The 25,829-nt window shown below is 41.8% G+C and overlaps 1 protein-coding gene across 3 annotated transcripts; it reads left to right on the forward strand.

Moving 5' to 3' along the window:
• The first annotated feature begins 40 nt into the window (after positions 1–40).
• MRAP2 (melanocortin 2 receptor accessory protein 2) lies at positions 41–21,774 on the forward strand. Of its 3 annotated transcripts, XM_064707463.1 has the most exons (7): positions 41–1,949; positions 6,733–6,827; positions 7,485–7,630; positions 10,331–10,435; positions 10,834–10,983; positions 16,190–16,289; positions 20,491–21,774. In XM_064707463.1, exons 5-7 carry the CDS (start codon positions 10,857–10,859, stop codon positions 20,840–20,842), a joined length of 579 nt encoding a protein of 192 aa, XP_064563533.1. In that variant the 5' UTR covers positions 41–1,949; positions 6,733–6,827; positions 7,485–7,630; positions 10,331–10,435; positions 10,834–10,856; the 3' UTR covers positions 20,843–21,774. The 3 variants fall into 3 exon arrangements, with proteins under 3 accessions (XP_064563533.1, XP_064563535.1, XP_064563536.1); XM_064707465.1 differs by lacking the exons at positions 41–1,949; positions 6,733–6,827; positions 7,485–7,630; positions 10,331–10,435; positions 16,190–16,289 and having other exon boundaries at positions 10,846–10,983; XM_064707466.1 differs by lacking the exons at positions 41–1,949; positions 6,733–6,827; positions 7,485–7,630; ... (1 more) ...; positions 10,834–10,983; positions 16,190–16,289 and adding an exon at positions 13,354–13,406.
• The last annotated feature ends 4,055 nt before the right edge of the window (positions 21,775–25,829 follow it).

Raw genomic sequence — 25,829 nt, forward strand, 5'->3', positions numbered from 1 at the left:
ATTTGAATGCCAATTATTTTTTAAGGCTCAGAAAAATGAGCAAAAGCGTGAGTCATTCTGTGTTTTCAACAGCAGTGCAAATAGCAGGAGATGGGAAGTTCCTGACTTGCCATTGTGCTTATTCACATTTCTGATTACAGTCATGAGCATGCATAAGCATCAGTTCTGTGTTTTTGAGAGGAAGATGACAGTATTGGTAGCTTTTATGATCCCTGCTGGAGAGGGACAGTACAGTCCAAGAGCCAAGTCCTGCCCATAAAGAACAGATGAAGACAGTGCTAACAAGTTTCAGAGCACTGGCAAAGATCACCATACCGTTAAAGGGTGGGTATTGCAGGGGGCTGGCTGCTTTGTTGGATTGGTGATGTTTCAGACTTGTTTCCTAGCACTGGATTGAAAAATGAAGCCATGTGATTCCTTACAACACTTGGTTTCCATGAAGATGATGAAGAGCCTGGGTGTGTGACTAGGGGATCTGTGATCCCTTAGCTTAGAGAAGGTTCAGGGAGCTCTTACTGATGTGGATGAAGACCTATGGTGGGAGCAAAGCAGATGGAAAGGGATTGCTCTCAGTGGTGTCCAGTGACAGGACAAGAAAAAATGGGCATGAATTGGAATAATAGACACTTCCATTAAACATGAGGGGTTTTTTTTCCAGTGAGGGTGATCAGGGTTTCTCAGATAGATTGTGGAGTCTCCATCTTTGGAGCTACTGAAGACCCAACTCATGTCCTGAGCAAAACACTTTATAAGATGACCTAGCAGGCCTAGATGATCTCCAGATGTCCTACCAACCCCCAGCGAGTCTGTCAGAGCAAGCTACAGACATTATATTCCAAAAGGTCCCTTTGTTTGAAGAAGCAGCAATTCATAGGTTTGGAAGATGAGATGATTGGTTTACCTCATCAGTGTGCATAAGCATCTAAAAGGGGATGTCAAGAGGATGGAGCCAGGCTCTTCAACAGGCAGAAACTGATGCACCGGAAGTTCCTCTTGAACATGAGGAGGAACTTCTTTACTGTGCTGGTGACCACACACTGGAGCACATTGCCCAGAGAAGTGGAGGAGTCTCCCTCACTGGAGACATTCAAGAACCATCTGGATGCAATCCTGTGCAACATGCTCTGGGATGAGCCAGCTTTAACAGAGAGATTGGACCGCGTGATTCAATTCCAACCGGATCCATCCTGTGCTATGGTTCCAGAGACCTGAACCAGATCACTGAAGATTTAGGGCACTGCCCTCCACTTCCTGGCGGCTGAGACAGCACCTAAACAACCCTCACTGCTCCGCAGCAGCTCCCGCTCACAGACTCCCCATGTGCAAGTGCGCTGGCAGCTCAGCCCCCAGGTGGGAACGGGGGAAGGGGACGCCATCCCTCCTCGTCCAAAATCGATGTTTCCCCTTGGATGTGCGAGCTCCGGCCCGGCCAGCACACGCAGGTGTCGCTCCCCGCCGCTGCTCCGCCCGGAGCTCGCCGCTCCCGCCCCCCGACGGCCGCGGCCGCCCCGGCTCCGCTCCGTGCCCGCACCCGCGGCCGCTCCCTCTCTCTCCTTCCCTCGCTCGCTCCTTCCCGCGCTGCCCATTGGAGCGGGAGCGTCACGCGGCCCATCCATGCCGCCCGCGCGGGCCGGGGCAGCGCGCCCGCTGCTGATTCATTGGCTCGGCCGGGAGCGAGCCCGCGGCGGCATCCCCGGAGCTCCAGCCTGCCTCACTGCTCCAGCCCGCCCGCTCCGTCCTGCCTGATCCAGCGCGCCTGATCCATCCCGCCTGACTGCTCCATCCCGCCCGCTCCAGTCTGCCTGCCTGCTCCGTCCCGCCCGCTCCGTCCCGCCCGCAGCGCTGGCTCGGCTCGGCTCGCCGGGGCCAGGGCGTTCCGGGAGGGCTGCGCCTGTCGGCCGGGACGAAGCGGCGCTCCGGGATCTGCACGGGCGGACGTGCCCGGCTCGGTAAGTGCGGTGAGGAGCCGGAGCTGGGGCGGGGAGTGAGCGAGCGGACCAGAGACAGGCGTGTCCCTGTCCCGCCGTGTGTCCCTGCCCGGGTGCTCCCGGCCGGGCTGGGCGGCGCGGGAAGCCCCTGGAGTTCAGCCCGCAGTTAACAGGTGCCCCAGGCGGTTCCGAGCCGGGACAGGCGGCTCCCGCAAGCCTTAAGGTCTGAAGCGCTCTGCCAATTTTTTCTTTCATTTTAAATAGTAATAATAATAATAAGATGCAGGAGGTGGCATTGTTCATTTGGGTGATGTGGAGAATGTCAGCTGTAGAAAAGCTTGTATCTCCTTTCTGAGTTTCTAACGGAGTGATTCCTTCTGTATTCAAAAGCAGAACAGCTGGAAAACACACCGGCTGCTGAGCATTTGAATGAGTTTAACAACTGAACCGAAAACGTTTGAAAAAATATGATTAGGGGAAAAAAAAACCAACAAGAAGATGAGTTTGTTGTGTGTTTATTGTGGGGCTTTTTGCCTTTTTTTCCCCTTCCAGGTAACATCTCTCTTCCTTTGTGCTTTCAGACTGAAGTGAACATCTCTCCTCCATACAGCTTTAGATTACTTCTCCTGCTCTGTCTGGCCTTCTTCCCTTTCTCTGTATGCTCTTCCCTGGCCTGTTGATTCTCATACTTTTCCCCTGCCCCCTCCCTTCCTTTTCCTTTAACAATCTCTGTTTTTAACAGTTGTCATCTCAGTGGTTTCTTCCTCTGTCCTCAGCCTCTGTTGGCAGTGACTGGTGTGTAAGTTCAGGGCTCTCTCCTGTCCTGTCTGCCATTCTTTCTTTGCTGGAAACAATCACCTCAGTGACAAGCTCGCAAAACTTCTCTCTGAGCAGTCCCTGTTCCCTGACATTTGCCTTTTCATCCTGCCTTGTTTGGCACATGAAGCTGGACAGTGACTGCAAGTGCAGACACACCACAAGTTCGGCACTTCTGTGACAGGTGCACTCACAGAGATGGGACAGCAGTGGCAATGCTGCCTCAAACCGCCCCAGCAGGGCTGGATGGACTCTTTAGGAGGCAGCACTGAGGCACTTTTATTTCCAGGTGTGTTTCCCAGCCCACTGCTCTGTCCTGGAGTGTCTCCCTGTTTTGGTCTGTTCCTCTCATTAGAACTTTGCCAGAGGCTGTGCACACAGGGGCGCAGATTTACGTAACTGCTGTGGGAACAAACAGATGTTTTGGTTTCTACCCAGAGATAATCAGGTAATAGTCCCCAATTCTGGCTGCTTTTCTTGTCCATTTGTGGCTTTCTGTTCAGGTTCTGAATCAGAGAGTCAAGATAATTTTGACCACAGGAGTAAATGCCTGGAAGAATGCCAGGGGAATGGCACATCTCCATTGACTGAGGACAGCCTAGCTCCATTCTTGTCAAAATAATGAGACATTCTGGGTGTCTCAATCACAACCAAACATATATAAAATAAATCAAGCTATTGCAAAACTTTTTTTTAAGGAAAAAAACCCCCAGAATATTAATAGCTGGCCAAAGTAGTTTACTGCCTGCTCTTTCCCTGGTCCCCCATGTACACTTTGTCATGGAAAAGGTTTTGAGTGAAACACAGATGATACACTTGCAGCTTGTTCAAGAGTTTAAATCAAATTTAAAGTATTTGTACCTATAACAGCAGTGCTTACTGGCAAAATTATACCACAAATCTTATTACAAAAAAATGAAGGCTTTATTCTGTGTACTCACTGCAGTGGGTTGTGGTTGTATTGGTTCAGTGGTGTTTTCTTGGCATCTAGTTACTTATTTATAACACAGAGACATGGCAGGGATAAGAATGGGAAAATTTAGATGTGTGCCTGTGAGTTGTGTACTGCTGTCTCATTTACCTGAGGAGAAATTTGTATTTGAGGCACCACAATAAATTGTTTGCTTCTTCAGCAGTGCTGGAGAGAAGACTTAAAGACTAGGGGAAAAATCCCCCAATTCTTGTTTGAAACAATCCCAGATCTGTTAGACTTTGGATGAACAGCTCCATTTCAGTAGAGTGCTTAAAATTGTCACTGAACCAATTAAGACAATATTTCTACATTATGTTGTAGGATAACTAAAAAAGTTAAGAAAATATTTGTCATGTGGGTGTGGACATTTTAAAGAAAATCTCTATAATTTTGTTTTATTCTTCTAACTTCTTGAGGAAATGTAATATGTGATTCAAATTAAAAAGCTCATGTGTTATTTTGCATCTGAGAGATTATGGCTTCCAGTGTCAGACCCCAGCTGTGAGGTACCCAAGTGTGGGAGTAGCTCTGATAAATGGTCTGCCATACCTGTGGTGTTTGGGCTTTTTTCATCCCTGCTGGCTGGTTTATCTTGCTCTGGCTTCAGCAGAGGCTGGGAACAGAACTATATTTGCAGGGAAAACATTGAGAAGTGAAGAGGTGCTATGGGAAACGTGTTGTGTCCTGTGCTTCAGACCAGATGAATGCTGTGTGAAGATTAGAGAATTATTTTGTCATGGAGAGAGAGGAAACTGTCATTGGCTTCCACTCTGCTTGTCAGCCTCTGTGGTGACTTTTTCACTGATGCAAAGCCAAAGCACAGCTATGAAATGAGGCCTGATCACTCTCATCCATTGTCTGGGCTGTGCAGCAGCATTGAACCCAAGCCTGGCACACTGCAGGTTTGTCAGGCTGCCTGTGCTGCAGCAGCAGCAGCCCTGGGGGCATCCCTGGGTCTCTGACACCAAGGGAGCCCAGGTAGTTTTAGCTGCTAATCGCTGCTGAGTTTCCCAGGAATGATCACACAAGGGTAGTCCCTTCCTTCAGTCTGCCCCTGTCACAAAGGGTTGGTTTAGGTGGGGGTATTTGAAGCGTACCTGTGTGTCTCTGTTCTTGGGCTCAGCTGGGTTTTCTGGCTACACAGAGCACTGTGTTTCCAGTGTTTCTTCATGGCTTGCAGACTAGGCAGTTTGAGTCAGTCTAGTTTGGTAACCCTCTGCATTGAAATAATTTCTCAGTGAGTTATTTTTGCTTTCAAATTGAATGCCATCTTTTAGTTATTAAAAAAATGGCAGTGTTTATTCTGTCCCTCCTGCAGAGACTGTATTTTTGTTTGTTTTTTTTTTTTTTTTTAAATAGGTTCTTACATGGTACCAGAAATAGGAGGTATTTTAAAAGCAACTCTTACAGGTAGGTCATATTCTGATGGAGCCATTCCAACTGAGCTGCAGTGTGCTGATCAGTAAGAGCAGATGGAGAGAGCTTTCCTTTCTCTCTGCTCAGAATAAGGTATTGGATTGACAGACTTCAGGCTGGAAAAGAATTCAGAACATTCCCATCTCAGCACAGAGCTTTCTGTGAGAATAAAGCTAATAAAAATAAACATTTATTAAAACTTGATTCACAATTTAGCCTTACCTCATTGGTAGATATGCCAGGGCTCTTTCACTTCATGGTTTTCAACAAATCAGCCTGAGAGGTTAAAAAATGCCAGTGAGAAAGGTTAAAATAGGCATTATTATAAATAGCTAAGGGAAAGGCAGCCTTTCTCTTGGGAAGTGTTGAATATATGTATATATACTATTGATGTCAGCATTTATAACATTATAGGACTGAACAAGGGTCTGTGCTTTAATGCTTACTGATAGGGCTTCTTCTGGTCTGGTTGGTTGTGAGGGAGCTTGGCTTTGAGGCTTCCATACCTGCACATCTAAGAGGAGGTTGGCTTTTAGTGGGGAGAGGAAAATAGGCTCAGTACTGTTGGTGTAATCCTGCCCTAGATGGAGAAATAAATGGAATTATGGCTAATCTTTAATACTTTAGAAAATGCTGTCACTTAAGACTGGCTGCAGTATCTAAGGCTTTTGGTACTGGAGTTAAGCTAAGTTTCAGTGTGTTTTGGGAACAAGTCCCAGCAGCTCTCTACTAACAGTTCCATGTCCCTTTACTGTCAGTGCAGGCTTGAAACTTTTAAGAGAAAGAGGAATGCAGTTGTTCTGTGATACCACGTTAGGTATAATTCATCTGCCTTCTCAGACAAGGCTAATGAGTGGGCTTGTGTAGTATTTGCTTTATTCATTTTTAGAACCACACAGTTGTCAGTGAACTCAGCATGGTATCATTTCATATTAGTTTCTGCCTTAACTTCCAGGTGGCACCTACTGAGTTGGACTGCTAAGTGGGCATTATTATTTGATTATATTGTTACTGTCTGTAGGAAAATAGTTGGCAAATCTCTTTAGCCTTTATTAAATTTCACTTTGAAGTCATAATGTCATCCTTTTTTAACTAGGTAGAAACAGCAGCTATACAGTTAGCAAGCAAATTGTATATAATGGTGTGGAGTTTGTGTGGGGTGCATAAGAGAAGTTTGTTGTTGTTTACATTGCACAGTTATAGGATAATAAAATGCATTTTATATGATGTGTAATATGGTGGTGTGAGGCACAGATGTCTGTAACTGTAACCCCTCATCCTTAGTTCACAGTTTAAGCAGTGACTAAACCAGCTTTTTTCCTTTCCATTGTTATTAACTCCTTTTGTGGTGAATCCAACATTATTCTTGTTACTTTAGTGCAGCAACTCAGACCTTGCTGTTTGTGAACATGAGTAACAAACATAACCACAGTTAACATTGTACTTTCTTTTTTCTCCAAGAAAAGACTTAGGTATCAGAGTTGGCATTCATGATTGATTTTTAATTGTAAAGTCAGTTTTCAGGTATCTTTCTTCTTTTTTTTTTTTTCCCTAAATTTAACTCATTTTTGTCGCTTTCTTTCTTCTCTTTTATTGCAGGTGGAATTGGGTATTCCCCTGAAAAGATCACAAATTTGAACTCAAACCCTGCACACCTAGGGTACTGAGAATTAGCAAGAAACAAGGACCCTTAAGTGAGTGTTTCCTGCAGACTTTGCTGTCTGTGCTTGGGAGCAGCACAGCTTGTTCAAAGCCACGTGGCAGGGCTGTAGAAAGATGGGGTCTGTGTTGCTTTTCAGCTGATGCAGTGCAGCAGTGTACATAAGTTTGTGGTTGGTTTTCTCCTTTGTTTTTTTCTGTGGCTTCACCTCCTGGTCTTTGGGATGGAGTAAAAAGGAATGTGGGGGTGGCTGACTCCCTTTTCCCTCATGCACAATGTTGGTGCTGGCATGAGAACACAAAGATATGGGAACAGCCTGAATTGTTAATTTCTCATTGCCTACAACTTCTGGGTTAACTGTACTGCCCAGCTGATGCACCAGGGTGTAGTGCTAAGCTTTCTCAGCCTGGGACTTCCCACAGTTTGAAATGTTCCTTCTTTTTCCCCTGTGTGGGCCTTGGGATCTTCAGTTTGCAAGCAGGCAATGGTTTGTTCATTTTTTCTTTTGAAAACCACTGAGTGCTTAGAATCTGTGGCACTAAGCAGAGCAGAAATATGTGGAAAATAGATGTAGTTTGTGACTGAAAATTCACCAAGCTCTGTGTGTCTACCATACTGGTAGTTTCTCTTGCTCCAGAAGCAAACAGTACATTAACAATACACGGTTTTTTGTTTATTTTTGTGCATGCAGGTCAGCTTTGGAGGGAATTGCTGCAGGTTACAAGGACAGTTTCAGACTTACACAAAACCAGATATACCTTTGTGGTCTCAGTGCTGGAAGCCATGAAGTTGTGTTGCAGATGTGGTTTGTGTTCAGTTTTGCTTTCATTTTGAAAGGTAAGTGGCTGAGAGCCTCATGCAATGTATCAGTGATGTTCAGATTGGAGAAAATAGTCCAGCAGCATGGAGTTTGATATCCTGCTGCTGTGCAAGGGCATGGGATTTATGCAAACACAGACAGCCAGACTAGCTTGCCCAGGTGCTACTGGCAGCTGTCAGGCCAGCTGAGACCTTACAGACTTTCATACAGATTATAAACCAGTTCTCATGAAGGCATAATTCAGCTCCAAGAGTTGCAGTTGGGTCTCCATGGGGAACATCTGGTTACATTTATCTGCAGAGAGCAACCCAATGCTTCAGAAGAAAACCCTCAGCACTTGCCCTTTTTAGGATGCAGACCTGCCTAAATTTCTGCTTGGCAGCACTGAACACAAGTCCTGCCTTGGGGTTTCTCAAATAATCAAAGTGAAGCTTTTTGTTTCTGACTTGCTCCTGAAAGAAGAGAGCTGGAGTGAGGAAAGTCTGGCTGCATCCATACACATCAAAATCAATAGAGGGGCTTTCATGTTTGCCTCAAAAGGCTCCTGTACCTTCCAGAAAAACCCTCAGCCAAGTGAGAGGAGGTCGCTGTGAGGCTCCAGAGCTGTGGGATGAGTCATGGCTCTCTGTGTCTCACAGAAGAGTGTCTGAGAGCATCTCCTGGAGGAATTCCTTCTTAAAAGCTCTTACCTCTTACCTGAATGCCTGCATGACCTGCTGCAGCCAGGCAGATGCCCCTGAGAGGCTGCTACTGTGCCAGCTCAGCCTGCCTTGCTCTTCCCAGGAGATGCAAGGTCTAAATAGGCATCTCTTGCACTGTGCTGGTCCTTGTACCACCATGCTAGACTGGATTTTCAAGTAGAATAAAAGCTTTTCACATGGTTGAGGCTGAGTTTTTGGAGCTATTCAGACAGACAAATCTTACAAGTGAGCTGAAAGTAGGTTTGGAGCAGTGCTCATGCTTAGCCCTGCTGGTTGCTTTAGAAGCATATTTATATGTCCTTCAAAGCCCAGATTAGCCAGAGAGCTGGTGAATCAGCTCTTGTTAGCACCTCTCCCTCTGACAGTGGCTTGTCTACAGTGAAAGCAAGTCTCCACATGCATGCAGTCAGTGGTGAAAGGCTGGAGCTTCTAATCCTAACCTAATGCTATTAGGACACAGATTCTTTGTGTCTTGGAAGTGGCTATCCTCCCCATAAATCATAAATGGACACTAGTGACCAGAGTGGGAGAGAGCTCTGCGTGTGGCCCAGTGAATCCCATCTGCTTTGAGGTGGGAAGAAACACTTAAGGTGGAAGAAACAACATTTTTCAGATTGTTCCCATACTCTATTCTGAAGTTTTCTACAAGTGGATTTCAGCTCTTTTTGCAATAATAAATTGAGGGAGGAGACAATGGCCATTATTGATGCCATGTGAGGAATATTGAAATGAAATGCTTCATTGGAAAGTTATAAAAAAGAAAAACAGCCTTTAAACAAGACTAATGTTGTCAAGAGACATGTCATCAACAAAACTTTGAGGAGAAGGGGGAAAAAAATGGTGGGAACCCTGTGTGGCTCCATGTTTTGTCACAAAACAAAACACAGAGTCTTGTAACAAACAACTGGCAGAGCTGAGATGGGAGCAAACCAGGACAGGGATCCTAGGGTCTTCTCTGTGCCACCTCCTTCTCCCAGAGGCAGCTGTTGCTTTAGTTGATTAAAATAAGAAAGCTTCTGTCTAAAGCTTAATCAGGCATTCTCTCTTTAATTTGAAGAAATGGAAAAACCTAGGAAGAACTTTACTGTTACAACACAGGCACTTTTAGTTAGACTTACCGCTTCCTCTCTGTCCATTTTGAAAGGGTTGGAAGTACAAGATGGGAAACATCCTCAGCCATGAACTGCACTCTCAGTGATATCCATGTTTTTTTTCCTTCTCCTCTTTGCTTCAGACTATTTGATAATGCTGGAGGCTTTCTAAATGGCTAAGGGGAGGGTGAGGATAATGTGGCGAAGCTTCTTATCCTGATCCGAGAATGGGGTTGGTCACTTCTCTCCCCAGCCCACCACTTCACCTTTCCTGCTGTCAGGTTGCTCATTCTGAAAACTCAGTTGGTTTGGGTTGAAAAATAGATTCATTTATTGTTTTAAAAGATTTATAACTTGCCAGTCAAGTTTTTTGGCATGTGTTTAAAGTTCTGAACATTGTATTTAAGTGTGAAGTTTACTTTTTCAGGCATGCTACTTATTTAAAATTGCTTTGAGGCATTACTGCCAGCATTTGGTCATGGTAAAACAGCTGCAGAAAGAACTATTTTACAAATTTCAAATGCTGTTCATATTACCTGAGTGAAAGTGTTTCTTATTTTGTGCCTGATCTTTTGTTCTCTCCTAGCACATGAAGTGTTAGTCAATCCTGCTGGGTTTTAATTGAATCCAGAATTACCCAAAGCTCAGCTTGCTCTCACAAAAAGTATTTTGAAATATGTTTCAATTTGGGTTTCCTGACTCCAGCTACTGCAGCACGTTTTGTGCAGAGATGTGCTTTCTTTTGGCGTGCATAAAACTGTCTCATGTTCTGGAAAAAATTACTCTGCAAAATGCAAGACTCCAGTAGAGAATGGTGGTAATGACAGAGATATCTATCAAGATAATTTCATCATGCTCAGTGTTGTTTTGCAGTTTTTTGCTAATCTGTGAGGGAAATCACTCCTGTTTTCTTTTCCTTCTGTAGTGGCATATTGAGCCCGTTTATCAGCATAGAGAAATTTAGGTTGGAAGGGACCCCTGGTGGTCATCTGGTCCAACCTCCTACTCAAAGCATGTTTGACTAGCTCAGGTAAGCTTTTCCTTTTATCTAATATGAATTTCTTGTTGCCCAATTTTTGTCCATTCCTTCTTGTCCTCTCACTGTACACCTCTGAGAGGAGCCTGGCAGTGGCATCTCTGCACCCTCTGAGTGAAGACAGCACTGAGGTCTCCCTGCAGCTGTCCCCTCTCCAGGCTGAACAAGCCCTTTGTGCCTCAGCTCCCTAAACATCTTGGTTGCCTTTCTCTGGGCCCAGAGTGTGTGTCTGCAGTTAGGGGAAGGAAGGGGAGGGGATGGGGCAGCCTTGTCTGAAGAGGCAGCGGCTGCTCTTGGGAGCAGGGGTGGGGAAGTGATCCGATAGATGAGAAAGAGCAAAACCCCAAAAGCTGTGCTAGGTGTATCTCCATTAACACATTTCATCTCCACAGGTCTGTATTTGCTGAGGTGCAGGATGTCTGCCCTGAGGCTGATCTCTAACAGGACCTCCCAGCAGGCCTTGTCCAACTCTGATTACACCTGGGACTACGAGTACTACGAGTATGGACCTGTGTCATTTGAAGGCCTCAAGGCTCATAAGTGTAAGTTCAGTGGAGACACACTTCATGCAGCTCAGCTTCCTGTGTTCCTGTTCTTCACTTGTGACTGCATATTGTACAAAAACATTCCTCTCCTAGTTCCTAGGAGTCTCTGCAATTAGCAGTATCCTCTATTAGATCATCATTGTTGTTTATTATTCTGTATCCTTTTGTTGACTTGTGCATGAGAGAGCCATGGATTTGTTGGCTGTGGTAGGAATTTGTCAATACTGAGAAATATCTCACTGTCAGGAAAAGTTAACAACAACAAATACAGATGAACTGCTGCTTCTGGTGACTACTTGTCAGATCAGTGTTGCTTTGTTTTGGTTCTGTTTGTTTGTATTAATGGTAACATTTGATTCTGGTAATGGTAAAAAGGCAGTGGTGGGGAGCCTTACCTGCATTAGCTGTTTTTGGTTTTCCTGATAGAAAATAAATTTTCGTTTTTTAAAAGGTTGAAAATAAGAGAAGAATTTTCTCCTTATGAACAAACTTGCCATTGGTACTTTCTTCATAGGAGGAGTGTGCTAAATTCACTTCTGTTAATACTGGAGTTGTTTTAGAGTAAAAGTAAAAAATGGAAGATGGGTACCAGAAAGATGAAAACTGTGGATTGGAACTTGGAGAAGGTGTAACTAGGACAGGCTAATACAGCTGGACTAACATTTTTCTAAAAAGTAGACAATGGATTTGATGATCTTTCCTTTTAGAGGAGATGATTGTGAAGGACAAACAATAAAAGAGGGGGGGAAAAAGTAACAGAAACCGACTCAATTACCTGATGGGTCTTGCAAGCACTTTGCAGAAGAGAAAAAACCCATCCTGTTTCTTTGTTTCTGAGGTAGATACACTGTGGAAGGGTTTGATCCCAGACTTCAAAGTTCTGGGGAGGGGTTCCCATCCAGTGCTAGAGAACTGGTCCAGGATGGATTACATACTTTGTCTCATTTGTCTGGGAAAAAGTAGTGTCTGCACTGGCAAACAGCAGCCCAGAAAGGCTGACCTCCCTTTCCTCTACACAGTCAGAAGGTTTTGGGGAGGCTCTGCAAGGGACAGAAGAAACTTGTTGAAATTACTAACACTTCTGAAAAAACACAAGAGTAGAATTTACTTTTTATTTTTTTCCCCTCAAAAAAGTCTGCTGATTACTGTCTGTATTTTTACAAGTGATAGGTAATTGAAAAATGTGGGCTAGCTTTCATCATGTTTTTAATTTATCTTCCATTCTTCCACTTAATCAGAGCTTAGACCTGATTGCAAAGATCAGCTGAAATGTTATGTACACTTCTTCTTTTCATCTCAGTGTCTCAAACAGCATGATGGGACAAAAATGTATAAATGACATCTGCCTCTGGATTGCAGAAGACACAGCTGCAAGTCAGGTCTTGGATTGCCACCAAAGTTATTGCCATGCTGAGCATGGCAGCTGAGCTTCCCTGTCTGCTGTTCATAGAGCAGAACAGCTCTTTGAGGATGGGACAGATGTAAAAACTGCTTTTCAGGTGGAGCTTGATGAAAGATGTCATTATTAATACTTGAATCAGTGATCTAGGCAGTCCCTCTAGTTAGGGTGGATTTTCTTGAGTTTTTGTTTGTTTCTTTGTTTGCTTTAACTGATAGATTGGAGTTGCCTCTGTTTCCTTCACTGTTGTTGCATGCATTCCCCAGAGGGCAGAGTTTAATCTACTCAAGGAATTGTCTGTGCTGTGTATGGGATGATACTTCTTGACGTGGTGTGTTCTTGTTCCACCTATTGCCAGCTGAGCTGGGATTGTTGTGAAATGTGGAGGCAATGTGATCAGACATGAACTTCTCTGAAATCCTAAACTGGGGAGAAGGACAGGAGATTAAACAAAGGTTGTATGAGGAGGGAGACCTTGAATACTTACAAAGAAAAGGTGTCAATGAATGTTTGTAACTAATGTTGGAGAGCTCAACAGGGAATGGACTCCAGTACAGGTGATTTGATTTTAATATAAAGAAATTCAAAAGCCTGTTTTCTGAAAGCAGAGAAAAATGTATTCAAAGTGACCTGTGAGAAAAAGGATTGACCAAATAATCTACTACACAAAAAAAAAAAAAGACGCCACAGTGATGTTTCAAATATATGACTGCAAAAGGAAAAAAAAAAGGCAAAAAGTATGTTCTGCTGGAAAAGAAGTGAAGCTATGTAGTAGGATAGAATATAAGAAAATAAAGATAGTGTAGAAGGTAATCTTACCCCTAAGGAGTTGCAGCTGGGTTAATTATTAAAGATTAGAAGCAGGCCTGACTGTACCAGGCCACAGCTGTAACCAATGGGAAGAAGAGTGCTATAAAAGAGTGGGGTGGGTGGGTGAGGTGGGAATTGGAGTCAGGGGGTGGCTTTGTGAAGAATAGAGAGTCAGTGCTCTGAGGAGCTGCCCACGAGAAACACCAAGCAGGTATGGAACTTTTGTGATAAGGAGACAATGGTATGGAACCCCTGTGATAAGATGAGAACAAAGGCAGGAACTAGAAATCAAAAAATCTGGAAAAGCAGGGACCAAATATCTTATACATTGATGCTTTAGAAAGTAAATAGACAAAGATAGCCAGGAGATACTTGTGACTGGCAGAGATAAGAACAAAATCACATTTTGTGCCTTTGAAAATGAGGAAGCCTCAGCATGTTAGTTATGCTAGTGAGAGGAAAAATAGGTAGCAATGATCAGAGGATTGGAACTGCTGCCAGGATGTTATGAATCTGTGTAATGAAGAAAAGAAAGGTCAAAACTGCAACTTGATAATGTAAAAGTATCCTATGAATATCTGCTTGTAACTTTGAGCAGCATAAATGTCCTCCATACCATATTTTTTGAACAAAAGTTGGGTTATGTCCTGTTAATTTTGAATAAGTGTTTAGAATTTAGTAGGTTTGAATAATTTCCACTGAAGTGAGTGAGACCTAAATCAAATATTGAAGAGAACTCAGGATACCTGCTTGAATTTTAAATTAATTCAAACAATGTAATTTATGCAGCAGAGAGTTGGAAGTGTGTTGGAGGCACAATAAAGCAAAAGAAAGGTGTAGCATGAGGCTCAGTAAACTTAAGAATTCTGTTGGGAGCAGGGGCACCAAACCAACCAAAAAACAGACTTGTTATTCAGCACACAATAGCAGGTGTGATTTTTGTGGGGAGCAGTAGTTTACTGGAGCCTTGATTTTCTTCTTTTTTCCTTTTAGTTAAGTTTTTCAGCTTGATTGAAATAATCTATGTGCATATTTTTTTAGTCATCTTGATTGCATTTTATGTTCTGGTTGTTAATGCAGCTGCATACCATCCAAGCATGTCTGACTAACTGGAAGGTACTAGTAGCTATAAATGCTTAAATGGTATTTTTTAAAGGCAGTACTTATTTTTAGATTAAATCTTCAGGTACTACCAAGTCTAGTAGGATCAGCTATTTTATATTAGGAAGGTAAGGTGCATCTTTAACCAGTGAATACAGGCTGTGCTTACAGAATGATTCTGAAAGTAATTTAGTGCACATAATATATGGAATTACAGAAAAAAGCTCATGGCAGAATGCTTTAAGCAGAAAGGGCTATTAAAATCTCCTCACCATCACAGAGATCTATACTCAAGCTACATTCCAGTTATTTTACACAAGGTATTGAGAGGGGAAGGTATGGCATAGGAGAGATGGAATTAATATTGCAGTGGGAGACTTGAAACTTAACCTCCTTAGCTTCCTAAGAGAGGGATTAAGGAGAGACTTCATTGTGATAGAGTATTTTCTCAGGGAGAAAGTCTCAAGTTGCAGCAGGCATTTTGACTTTGCAGAAAAAAGAGAGCATGGTTTGAGTTGATTTCCAGTTTCCACATCTGCCTTTTAGCATGGGAGATATTCCACAGTGGGAGCATGATTAACAGCTGGGGCCAAGCACCAGGGAGGATAGCTGATTCCTTGTTTTTTCAGTGCCTTTAATTAGGCCTATAGGAAATTCAACAGTTCAGTGCTGTGCCTGCTGTACTGGGTCGGACATTACAGCCAGTGAGATCTCTGGGGCTTGGTAGTGGCTGTGTCAGGAGAGGTAAGGGTAGGAAGGGTTCCTGACCAAGCCTTCCCTCCTGAATGTTTGTATGTTACTGTTTTTTATCTTCTACAGTGGAAGTTTTGAATACTTGTGTAGGTAAAGAATAACTAACTGAAATGACAGGTGAAAAAAACCAGAGTGCTGATGGGTCCTGGGCCAGGTAATGTTGAGTGTTGGTGCTCTGTAACTTTGGGCCACGCTAATCAGTTGATTGTGTCTGGAAATATCTTGGTTCCACTTGAACCTCTCTAAATCAAATTCCTGGAAACTCTGAACATCTTGGAGCAGCCGTGGACCTACCTTGAAGCTGTAAGTGGACATAGATTTGTTCTTAGTAGTGCTGGCAAATTGCCTACGGTCCATTTGCTGTAAATGAGAACAGTAGTTGGAGTTTAAGCACACAGGCAAAAGGCCATGCTCTTCTCAATGGCTGCTGTGTTTGGCTACTGCACTGGTTTTCCTATTGATTAACTGCTAGTTTGATTTTTTTGTTCAAATCTGTTGTGCTCCTTTGACACTGTGTTGCACTTTTCTGTACTTCAGTTGGAAACCCAAATTGAAAATTATTCAAAAACATCTGGTATCTGTTGGTTATTGATATTTATTGATGTAGCAAATAGTTTTATCTGTGGTTCTGTTTCTTGCAGAACCCTCTGTCTTGCCAGTAAAAGGTCTTCCTAAACATATTTTGTCAAAGAATTCTACTTGAATCTGGAAACTTAATGGTCTGGGGCAGAAATAACTTAAAATAGCAGGAGTTCAGGTCTACAGAGACAGAGGATTTTGAGGAAAATCAAATAATCCTCCCTTCCTAGTTCTAGCACTGAAGTTCCAAAGCTTGGAAATGGGCCTGGCATCACACAGGGAGCTCCTCTTATTTTACTTACCAAGAGAATTGTCTTCCCTCTGTTAACTACTGTCTGATTTGTATAGATATCAGTAAGATTTGGTCTTGAAATGAGATTTTCAGTGGCAGCTTTCTGTTTAAAAATAGATAAAGATAAATTTGATTATCCCTTTGTCACCCAGAAATAAGGTGCAAATTGTTTTGGGTTTGCACTCATGCTGCCTGTAGAAGGCAGCTTTTTGCAAGTGCAAGTAAAATATTGATCATGTTGTTTCCTTTGTTTCTTTTTCTTTCACCAGATTCCATTGTGATTGGATTTTGGGTTGGTCTTGCAGTTTTTGTCATCTTCATGTTTTTTGTCCTGACCCTGCTGACAAAGACAGGAGCACCACATCAAGAGTGAGTCTGAAAATGGGAATAACAAATCCAGCCTGCTGAGTGGCACACCTGGGCTCTTGCAGCCCCCAGACCAGCAGTGACAGTGCTGGCACTCTACCATCTTGTTACAGTCTGTTCTTATGAAACAGTGCAGCCTGTCTTCATTTCAAGAAATCTTAGCATTTTCATTTTAAAAGGATGTTTTGGGTGGGCTGCCAAACAGGTGCATTCAGTGGGATGGTTCTAAGTAGGCTCAAGTTTTCATGGAGTGATACTGTGAATATCAACAGAGTAGGTACAGATAAAATGCAGTGCAGATGTTGAATTTGGTTGGTTTCCAAATGTTTGTTTGTTCAAGTCCAAGGATAGATTTGGGTAGTGTTTGCAAAATCTTCCCTTAACCCCTGAGACCGAGTGTCGGTTTCTGCTGAGAAATTGCAATAGATGCTGAAGTAGAGACCAGCTCGACATTTCTTTAAAGCCAGGGTCCCTTGAAAGTCCTCAGTTTTTTATTCTTTCTGGCTGATAAGTATGTGCAGACCATGCCTTGCCTCAGTGGTTTATCTGCATTTGCAGAGGATGCAAGCTGTCAGTGTCCCTTCCTCTGAGAAAGTGTGAACCCACATCTCCTCTCAGGCTTGTGTGCCCTAAAGTAGAAATAAAAAGCCTCTCTGCAGTGTGAGATTGCTTGCACGCAGGTAGCACTGATGAGAAGATGATTGTAAAAGGCAATTGCTGGTGCTTATCACTTCCTAAAGCAGCCTGTCTCTGCCTCCTGGAGCCCCTTTGCTGTTTAATCACATGTAAACTGGCTCTGGAACTCTGTGTAATAGCACATCTCCAGGGACAGGGCCATGTCAGAGATGGCTGATGTACATCCTCTGCTCTGCTCCTGAAGTTTTGCTCCTTTGAGAAAAAAATAGAATCAGAAGAATCCAGCTTGCCAGAACTGATGTGTTGGTGGTTTTTTTTTCCCCTACAGAGTGTTATGAAGTAGCCAGACATTGGTCCCAAACAGATTTAAAATCCCTATAATTGTTGGTGTGCTGCCTCCTTTTCACAAAGATTTTATTTGTTAGCTGAGCATGAGTCTGGATCCCTTGTGGACAATCTGAAAGGGGAAAACATGATGAAGTCAAAAATACATATATAGAGAGAATTTAATATGGATGTGTGCAAAAAAATTTTACGCTTGTAAAAATTTACTTCCAGGTAGCAGAGGCCTACTTCATATCTCCCACTTTTTTCTGCTTTTTTCATCAATTTTCTCAGAACAGTGTCCTTAAGGGTTTGTGAAATGTCCACCTTTGGTCATCTTCATTCAGATAATGTAATCAGAATTCAGACTTGCCTTTCTTGAGACTTCCAGAAGTCCCTTCTGTTCTACACCTTAGTATAATTTTTCTTCAGTTGCTGGAGTGAGACCAATTATTCTTTTTTATATTTGTTATGGATCTCTTTGCAGCTTTGGGAGCTGTGTTCCTGAGTACTTGCCGACTTGCCATGCATGCTGAGCTGGCACCTTTAACAAATTTGAGCAGTTTTTTGACATTTGGTAATGAAATTCCCATGGTACTGAACATGGATCCTCTGGGAATATGCGAAGGGCAGGGAATACAGTTGGCTTCTCTTATTTTTGATACATGTGTATAAAAACTGGAGAACAGCTACCTGTAAACCCACTTGTTTTAGTTTGCCTGCACCTTCTATTTCCATGCCTGACTGGATTCTTCATGGCTTGGTTTTTCATTGGTGGGCTGCCTTGAGCCCTCCTAGGAAACAGAAAATAGATGTTAACAGGATTCCCAGGTCTCTGACTTCAGGAGGGCTATCTGGCTGCTCTTTGAAGTACCATTAATGTGAGAGATTAGGTGTGTCTGGGTCAGATGGATGGATCCAAAGTAGAATACTCTGATTTTTTTTTTTCCCCTAGTAGTAGGCTTTTCTTGGCTCAATATAAAGGGCTGTGATAGGATGTACTTTTCAAAATTACACAAGATGTTCAGAATTAGGTACATTCTCAGACCAGAATGGACAGGGTATGGATGGGGACTGGCAGAAATTTAAAGAAGTTACGGAAATTAAGTCTGTTGCATTTATCTTTTGTTTCCTTGCATGCATGAGTATGTGTGAAACATTAGCTTGTAGCAACTGAAAAAAGAAATTTGGCAATATCTGAATTTCCAAAAAATGCTTTTATTCATCACTAGGAGAGTAAAGCATGCCATGTTTGTTTCTGCATTTGAACACGTCCTTAAGAGCACATTTGTGCAACAAATGCAAGAGATCATGTAACCTATTTGTACAAAATGGCTGGTGTAATCTCAAAGCAGTAAATGTTAGATAACATTTTTTTTTAAGAAATCAGTTGATCTTGTTTAAGTAAACCTGGGATTTTTGAGGCTGCTTTTCTTGAGTGGGCTGAAAAGATACCTGCTGAGGAATTATTGCAGATTGCAATGAGCAAGACTATGCTAGTTTCTAGTCTAGTTTTTAAAAAAAGTAATAAAATTCCACTCTGAAATTCAAAGATGGTGTTTGTGAATTTCAAAATCCAAAAATATCACTGTATATTAGATCATGTCTTCCCTGCTCATGAGCACAGGTTTATGCTTCATTATATAGCCTTGATATTCTGGGGCATTGTAAAATTTATTTGCATCTTCCATTAAGATCAGGTTGCCATTGCCAGTCTTGTGTGCCCCTCTGCATGGTCAGCCTTTGCTCCCTCATACTTCCCTGGATGATGAAGCACCTTCCACACCTATGAAGTAATTCCACTCCTGCAGTGGATTCATTTTAAACTTTCTTCTGCAGTCACTTCTTCCTGGGCTTACAGGGCTCGTCCTTCTTTCTGTGCTTATTTGCCACTTCTACTGCCTGTGCCATAACACAGGCAATTTGCCAAATTATATATGAAACTTAAACTCAGAGTGGTGCTTTTTACTGCATTATAAATACATAAATGTCAGTTGTCAGCTCAGAATTATTCCAGGCTGTTTGGCCCCTGCTGTGTATACAGTAGATTATTACTTGGTTACTGGTCAGTCTTACATCAATTGAACATTATTCTTCTACCTGGTTCACTTTGAAATGCAGAGTGAGCCAATACAGTTTTGACAAACTAGAGAACTGCTTTGATTTCTGGGCTAGTGGAAGTGATTTTGTGAGGACAGAATTCCCCCATCATGTAATGGAAGTAAATTAGCTTTTGAGAGGCAGGGATCTTTAACTGTGCCTGAGACTAATGCTAGGTATCCTGTGAAAATTTTAGTGGGTGGTTTTCTGAAGGTGTCATCTGAGGCACTTATCTCCCACTGCAGGCTTAAGGAAATGAAATTTTACTGAAAAACTCTTCAGTGCTGGGTGGACCTTTAGGTGTCCAATTATCTGACTCCAGCATCATTTGCTGCATCTCCAGATGTAAACAGTATGACTTATTAGTTCTTAAAAAAATTCATATTCTGAGAACGTGTTTCATTGCTTATTCTCTGAATACCTCTACTGCCTTCTAAATGCAAATAACTTGCATTTTGTGATGGTAGCATGTAAATTCAGCCTCACAATGAATCTGTAGAACTGCTCTCTAGCTTGAGCTCCTCTCACCCCCAGCTGCAAATGGCTCCTGCTTGAGTCCATGCAGATTGGTGTTGGTTTGAGCTAAGGTTTATAAAGAAAACTGTCAAAAAAACATGTTAAACCATCCTTCCTGGCTGCTGGGATTGTTAAGACTGCCAGTGTCTAAAGCAGTCTTTAGTTCCAACTCTCCTAATTTGGAAATCTGAATGTCATTGATTGATGTCAGTGGAAAAGAGGGTTTGATGTCAGTGAGAGCAGAGCTGCCTGTGGCTCAGAACATTTTGTCTATCAAGGACTTTTCTCAAACTGTTCTTATGAGCCATTTAAAACAACTGTTACTACTTGAAATCAAGAGTGTTTATAAACTCATTCAGTGAGGTGATTATTGCAGTCTGTTGATTCTAAAGTGCCATTTAAGAGCGCTGGCATTAACTTATTCCCATGGAAAATTGTCATGACAAACGAAGACTTAACATTGCTTCAGCTGAAAATAATAAATAGTGCTGGCTTTCAAAGTCTGTGGTAGATAAACTGTAGGGTTTCCTTTTCTCCTGATCATAATGGTTCCTGAAACCAAGCTAGTTGATAAGAATTCAGATAGTTTTACTTTTGTGTTTACTGCATTTTTCTTTTTCCTCTATAGCAATGCAGAGCTTTCTGAAAAAAGATTTCACATGAAGAGCTTTGTGGCAGAATTTGGAAGACCTTTGGAGTCTGACAGGGTCTTTTCTCACCAAATGGCTGAAGAATCCCAGTCACTTTTCCATTTCTGCATTAATGAAGTGGACCATATGAACAAAGAAAAAGAGAGCCAGAAAGGTCCAAGTCTGGAGAGTAATACCCACTTCGAGGAGGTTCCCAAGAGCAGTGCAATGTTTGAGGAAGACCTACATTGTCTTACAAAATTTAACATTCCTAACTTTGTGAACACGGAGCAGAACTCTTCATTAGGCGAGGATGATCTCCTCATCTCAGAGCCACCAATCATTTTATAAAGCAAACTGGTTGCGCAATCTTAACATTGGATCCTTGACTGAAGAATCCTTTACTTTAAGGCAAACATCTCCATTATTGTCCAGTTTGAAGCCTTTCTGGGCCTTGTGCTCCTTTGACAAAAAGAAAGCATTTCAGACCTGTGCTTTTTATTGTATGTAAGACTGGCTGTACTGATAGAGCTCAGTTTAGACAAGAAGTAAGACACTGAATGCTTTATTCTGATGCCTTCTGTGGTCTAAAACTTCTGCCCAGTATTATTTTTTTGCTTTTTGATTTTTTTTTTTGTTTCTTGCACTGTTCTTCATTTTTAAACAACTACTCATGACCAGCTTCTGAAGGATAATAATTCACAAGGACTGTGAAGGCTGAGCCTGGCATTGGGAGGTCTGTGAAAATTCATTGGTCAAGAAAAGTGTAAATCTCCAAGGAGACTGAAGAAAGGAATAAACAGCCCCTGGGGATGTTCTGTGGTTTCTGCTGCGCCCAATAAGGATGCCTGAAGCTGAGCACCACAATAAATACCTGCTTGGGACTAACTTCACTTTCTGATCCCTAACTGCTTTTTGGTGCAGGTTAAACCCAATTTACAAAGCTTCCAGAGGGAATACCTTGCAAGTGAAATTGTTTGGTTACAGTGTTTACAAAATGCTATCGCCACCTGCTGCTGAGTAGAACAAATTGGTGCCTGTAATTATAACTCAGAATGACACCTCAGCAGCTGCCCCTGATGACATAAATTAGTATTCTACACACAAACACAAACTGTGATTTGACTCTTTCTTTTCTTTTTTTTTTTTTTTCCTGCTAGTTGCTGATGTGAAATTCCAGTTCAGTAATTACAGGATTCAGTAGCTAAATCATAGGAAATAAGAAAAAACCTATTTTTCTTCTGCCAATAAAGTTACTACATGCAAATGGTGGTCGTATGTTAAGCTGGTGTCATGTGTTGTGAACCTTCCCATGCGTTTTGCCTTTATAAAATGTAATTTCTTTATTCATTGGCCACTGAAGTGCTAGCAGGCTTTGAGCTGAGAGGACCAACTCCAAAAGTACAGCTAAGCTGTACCTGCTCCATCTTCTTTTTGTCCTCAGCTGGGCTAGTGTTGCAACCCCAGCTGTTCTCCAGTGAAAGATTTGGTAAGGATTTGAATAGGTATAGTTTCAATCTTTATTTTTTTAGAGATGGAATTAGGTTCTGAACCTTTGAGAGTACTTAAAATTGTATTTCAGCTTTCTTCAAATGACTGAATGGTTTTAGAGCAAGCATATAAGATGCAGAGGTACCAGGTTCAAACCCTTTGCTGGATTTCAAGTGTGTTCTGCAGGAAGTTCTTAATTGAAATGAAAAAGAATGGATTCCGGACATGCCTAACTGGATTTTCTTGAAATTGACATGCTTTGTATCCAACACATCTGTGTTCCAGAACAGAGACCTGCTAATACCTTCTTCAGCCACTAAAATGCTGATTAATTCATCCCTTCTTCACCTTACAAATAGGAAAGAGTGAATGGGTTGAGCATTTAAAGAATACAAATTGTGTAGGAAGAGTACAAGGAAGTGTTTTTTTGGTTTTATGTCCCGTGCCCTTATTACACGCCACTTACAGCACAATTTCCTGTTTTCAAATGTGATTTTTGCAGGACTTGCTAGTGTTTAAAGCAGCAGGATTACAGTTAAAACAAAGCAGACTCTTTAAGATTAGCAGGTTGTTGCTGAAAATAGTTCCCAAAGCCTGAAATGAGCCCTGCTCTGAATGAGCACAGCTCCAGTAAAATGTCTCCAGTGCAGAAAAGGCTTTGTTTCACAGGAGGTACATAACTACAACAGTGAAGGCTGTAGGTGTGGACTTTGCTTTTCCTAAATTTGGGAAATCTGTGTCTGAATATGGCATCTACTTCCTGCTGAGGCACCTCAGTAACTATCAGCTATCTGATGGTTAAACTTTGAAGCTCAATATTGTTCTTGTGAACACATTGTGAGACTTGTACTAAATGGGGTTTTTATAGCTGATTTCTGGATGTGAGCTGCCTTCAGTAATGTTTGAATTATTATTTTTCTTTTGTTTTATTTTATTTTTTTATTTTATTTTTTCCTTCGCTGTGCTTGAAAACAGCAATGCTGCCTGAAGGAAGGGCGAATCTATATGGAATCCATCTTCTTTGCAACAGAGAAATCAAGGGTATTTTTAAGCCATTTAGGGTCATTTAGGTTGGAAAAAGACCTTTAAGATCATAAAGGTCCAACCATTAACTCAGCACTGCCAAGTCCCCATTTAAATCATCTCACCCTGTGGCACAAGGCTTTTAAAAGCCTCTAGGGATGGTGACTCCACTGCATCCCTGGGCAGTCTGTTCCACTGCTCCACACCCCCTTGGGGGGAAAATTTCTCAAGTTTCAGAAGTTTCCAAATAATGCAGATGGGGTTTTAGAAAAAGAAAATGCTTTTCCCTGTAGGCTAGCCTATGCTTTTCTTCTGCTACCTTAAATCTCAGTGGCTTTTCTTTGGGTACATAACTACTACTCTGGGGAGAAAAAGGAAGCATTTTGTGTATGGATATTGGCAATAATGCCTAGATGAAAGGTACTAGATAAAATGACCCAGAGATGATGCCAACTTAAATTACAACACATTTGCATAGTTAATATCCTTCTGCAGCATGTATTAATCCTGTAGAGCTATTTAAGTGTTTGGTTCCTGCTTCTGTTCTTTCCTGATGGCAGATCTACTTTTTTCATCTTATCTCCCTTCTATATTTAAAGTCCTTCATGCTGCTTTTCTCAGAAAAATAACCTGTCAGTCCCCACTGTAGAGCTCCCACACCACTCCAGAGACACTGTGGCAGCAATATCTGATTCAGATTTTTGCACTGCCTCAAAGCAGAGCCAAAGGCAAACGCAAAAATGTTCTGCAGTCTTCAGAAGCAGCTATTTTAAGGCTGTCCTTCCTTTTTTTTCCCTTTTAAATAAAAACAGACATATTTTGCGTCAGGGGAAAGGGCAACATGTAACCTGTTAAAAAAAATATCTTTTCTCAGAAAATCAGCTCATTGATGCACTAGAAACAGAATAGAAAGTGTTCTAATCAGAGTAATCTTCAAAAGGAGTACTTGGAATGTAATGGTCTTTAAAAATGGAATTTTTGTGAGTTTTCTTAGTGCTTGGCCTCAAGCCTCTTCTCAAAACTCAATACAAATGCATCACCTGCAGCAGATTTAACTGCAGAGATACATAGCTCCTCTAAGCCAGCTATATATGTTTGTTTGCCTAAACATGTCTTGTATTCTGGAAGAACTTACTAGTCAAGTTATTTATCCCAGTTTTCAAAGGTAAATACTTGCAAGTGATCTTCTATATAAGCAAGTTTTAGTTGTGTATTAAAAAAAAAGTCAAAATCCCAAAACCTATAATATAATATCAGTAAATGCCTGCTCATAGAGAAGAGAAGAGAAAGAGAATGGTAAAACTGTGATTGTCTCCACTCCAATCCAGAGCCATTCAGTCTCTGAGACTACCAGGTGAATTAAACAGGGTATATTTGTAATAAAATTAAGTATTTATGCACCTGAGCCCTGAACCTTGAATACTGTAATACTGACATTTTTGGCCAATTTTTAGCCTTGAATATTGACAGGTAGCAAGGACAGCAGAGAAGAGTCTTCTGCCACACATTGTCCAATGAGAGCAAGAGAGGCCTGTGCTTTCTTATTTTTGGATGAGAGATATGTGGTTAGCTATATGAAAAGCTACTTTCAATTCAGACTTATCACTGGATTTCTGTTCAAGAGTCAGGGCAGCACGTGATACATGACCCCCTCATTCCCTGCAGAAGTGGATTTGCACAGCTAGTGCTGATATATTTGTCCTTTTTCCTTGTACTTTCCAGAACAGGTTAAATATGGGATAGAGGGGCAGACTTGAAAATGTATTATGTGCTATCACATTAAGTCTTCATTCACAATAACCTGTTGAATTTGTTAATGAACAATTCTGACATGTATTTCAGAGAACTTGAAATGGAATATACTGCTGCCTCAGGTGCCATGATGAAATCTGATCCTTTTCTGCACATCATGTTTTCCTCTGGTGAAGCAATGTAGATCACTGAGTCACCTAGCCAGCTGTTCACATGATTTCTTAAAAACTTCAAACAGGATTATTCAAATTTTTATTGTTATTATTCAATTTTTTTTATTATACTCCAGCTCTTTGCTGTAAACAGATGAAGTCCAGCTAAGCATTGGGCAATGTTTTACAGATACTACATTTAATTCTTTAAATCCATCCATTATGCCTCCTGGAAATGCATGATGAAACAGGATGGCACAAGAAGAGGAAAAATATACATGAGGAGTATATAATTATGTATGTAACTCCTTAAAAGATCACACTGAAATCCTCAGAGAGTCAGTAACAACTTTAGAAGAGAACCTAAACCTTGCACCTTACCACCTACAAGGACACCCTAACTGCAGCCACTGAAGCCCACAGAGTCTGTTTCTGTGCAGAGGGACCACTTCATGGTAAATGCCTAAAAACTGAAGAGCATGCTTCAGTGAGTGTACAACTGCATAAATACTTGTAGGAAAATGGTATAAACCATCTGATAGCTTACAGTAATGGCAAATAACACTGTCCCTGCTCAGTAAAACACACTCAGAGAGAGAATTTAATTCCAGCTATGTAAGATACCAGCAGTTGCTGAGAACTGACAGTAAGAATTGTAAAAAGTGTTTGAATGAACTGCATGAACATTAGGGCAACCCTCTGTTGCTGACTTAAGCACCACACACATGAGAGAGTTTCCAGTAACTAGAAATGCTTCCTCTAGGATTCCTGTCCTAGGAACCCCCATCCAGGACCTGGCCTCTCGGGGAACACAAGGCTTCCAGTAGTTGAAAAAACATCTCTCACTTCAGCTCACACAGTTTAATACATTTTTACACATACAGCAAATTATACAGGAAATAAATTAGTTGATTCAATTT

This window comes from Zonotrichia leucophrys, chromosome 3 (assembly GCF_028769735.1).
Source record: "Zonotrichia leucophrys gambelii isolate GWCS_2022_RI chromosome 3, RI_Zleu_2.0, whole genome shotgun sequence".
Taxonomy (NCBI): Eukaryota; Metazoa; Chordata; class Aves; order Passeriformes; family Passerellidae; genus Zonotrichia; species Zonotrichia leucophrys.

What these genes read in the sequence shown, in the direction of transcription:
- MRAP2 (XM_064707463.1), top strand. Translation starts at nt 10,857, where the DNA reads ATGTCTGCCCTGAGGCTGATCTCTAACAGGACCTCCCAGCAGGCCTTG. An exon ending in AGGCCTCAAGGCTCATAAGT is followed by an intron (nt 10,984 to 16,189) that starts GTAAGTTCAGTG and finishes TTCTTTCACCAG; the next exon opens with ATTCCATTGTGATTGGATTT. An exon ending in ACAGGAGCACCACATCAAGA is followed by an intron (nt 16,290 to 20,490) that starts GTGAGTCTGAAA and finishes TTTCCTCTATAG; the next exon opens with CAATGCAGAGCTTTCTGAAA.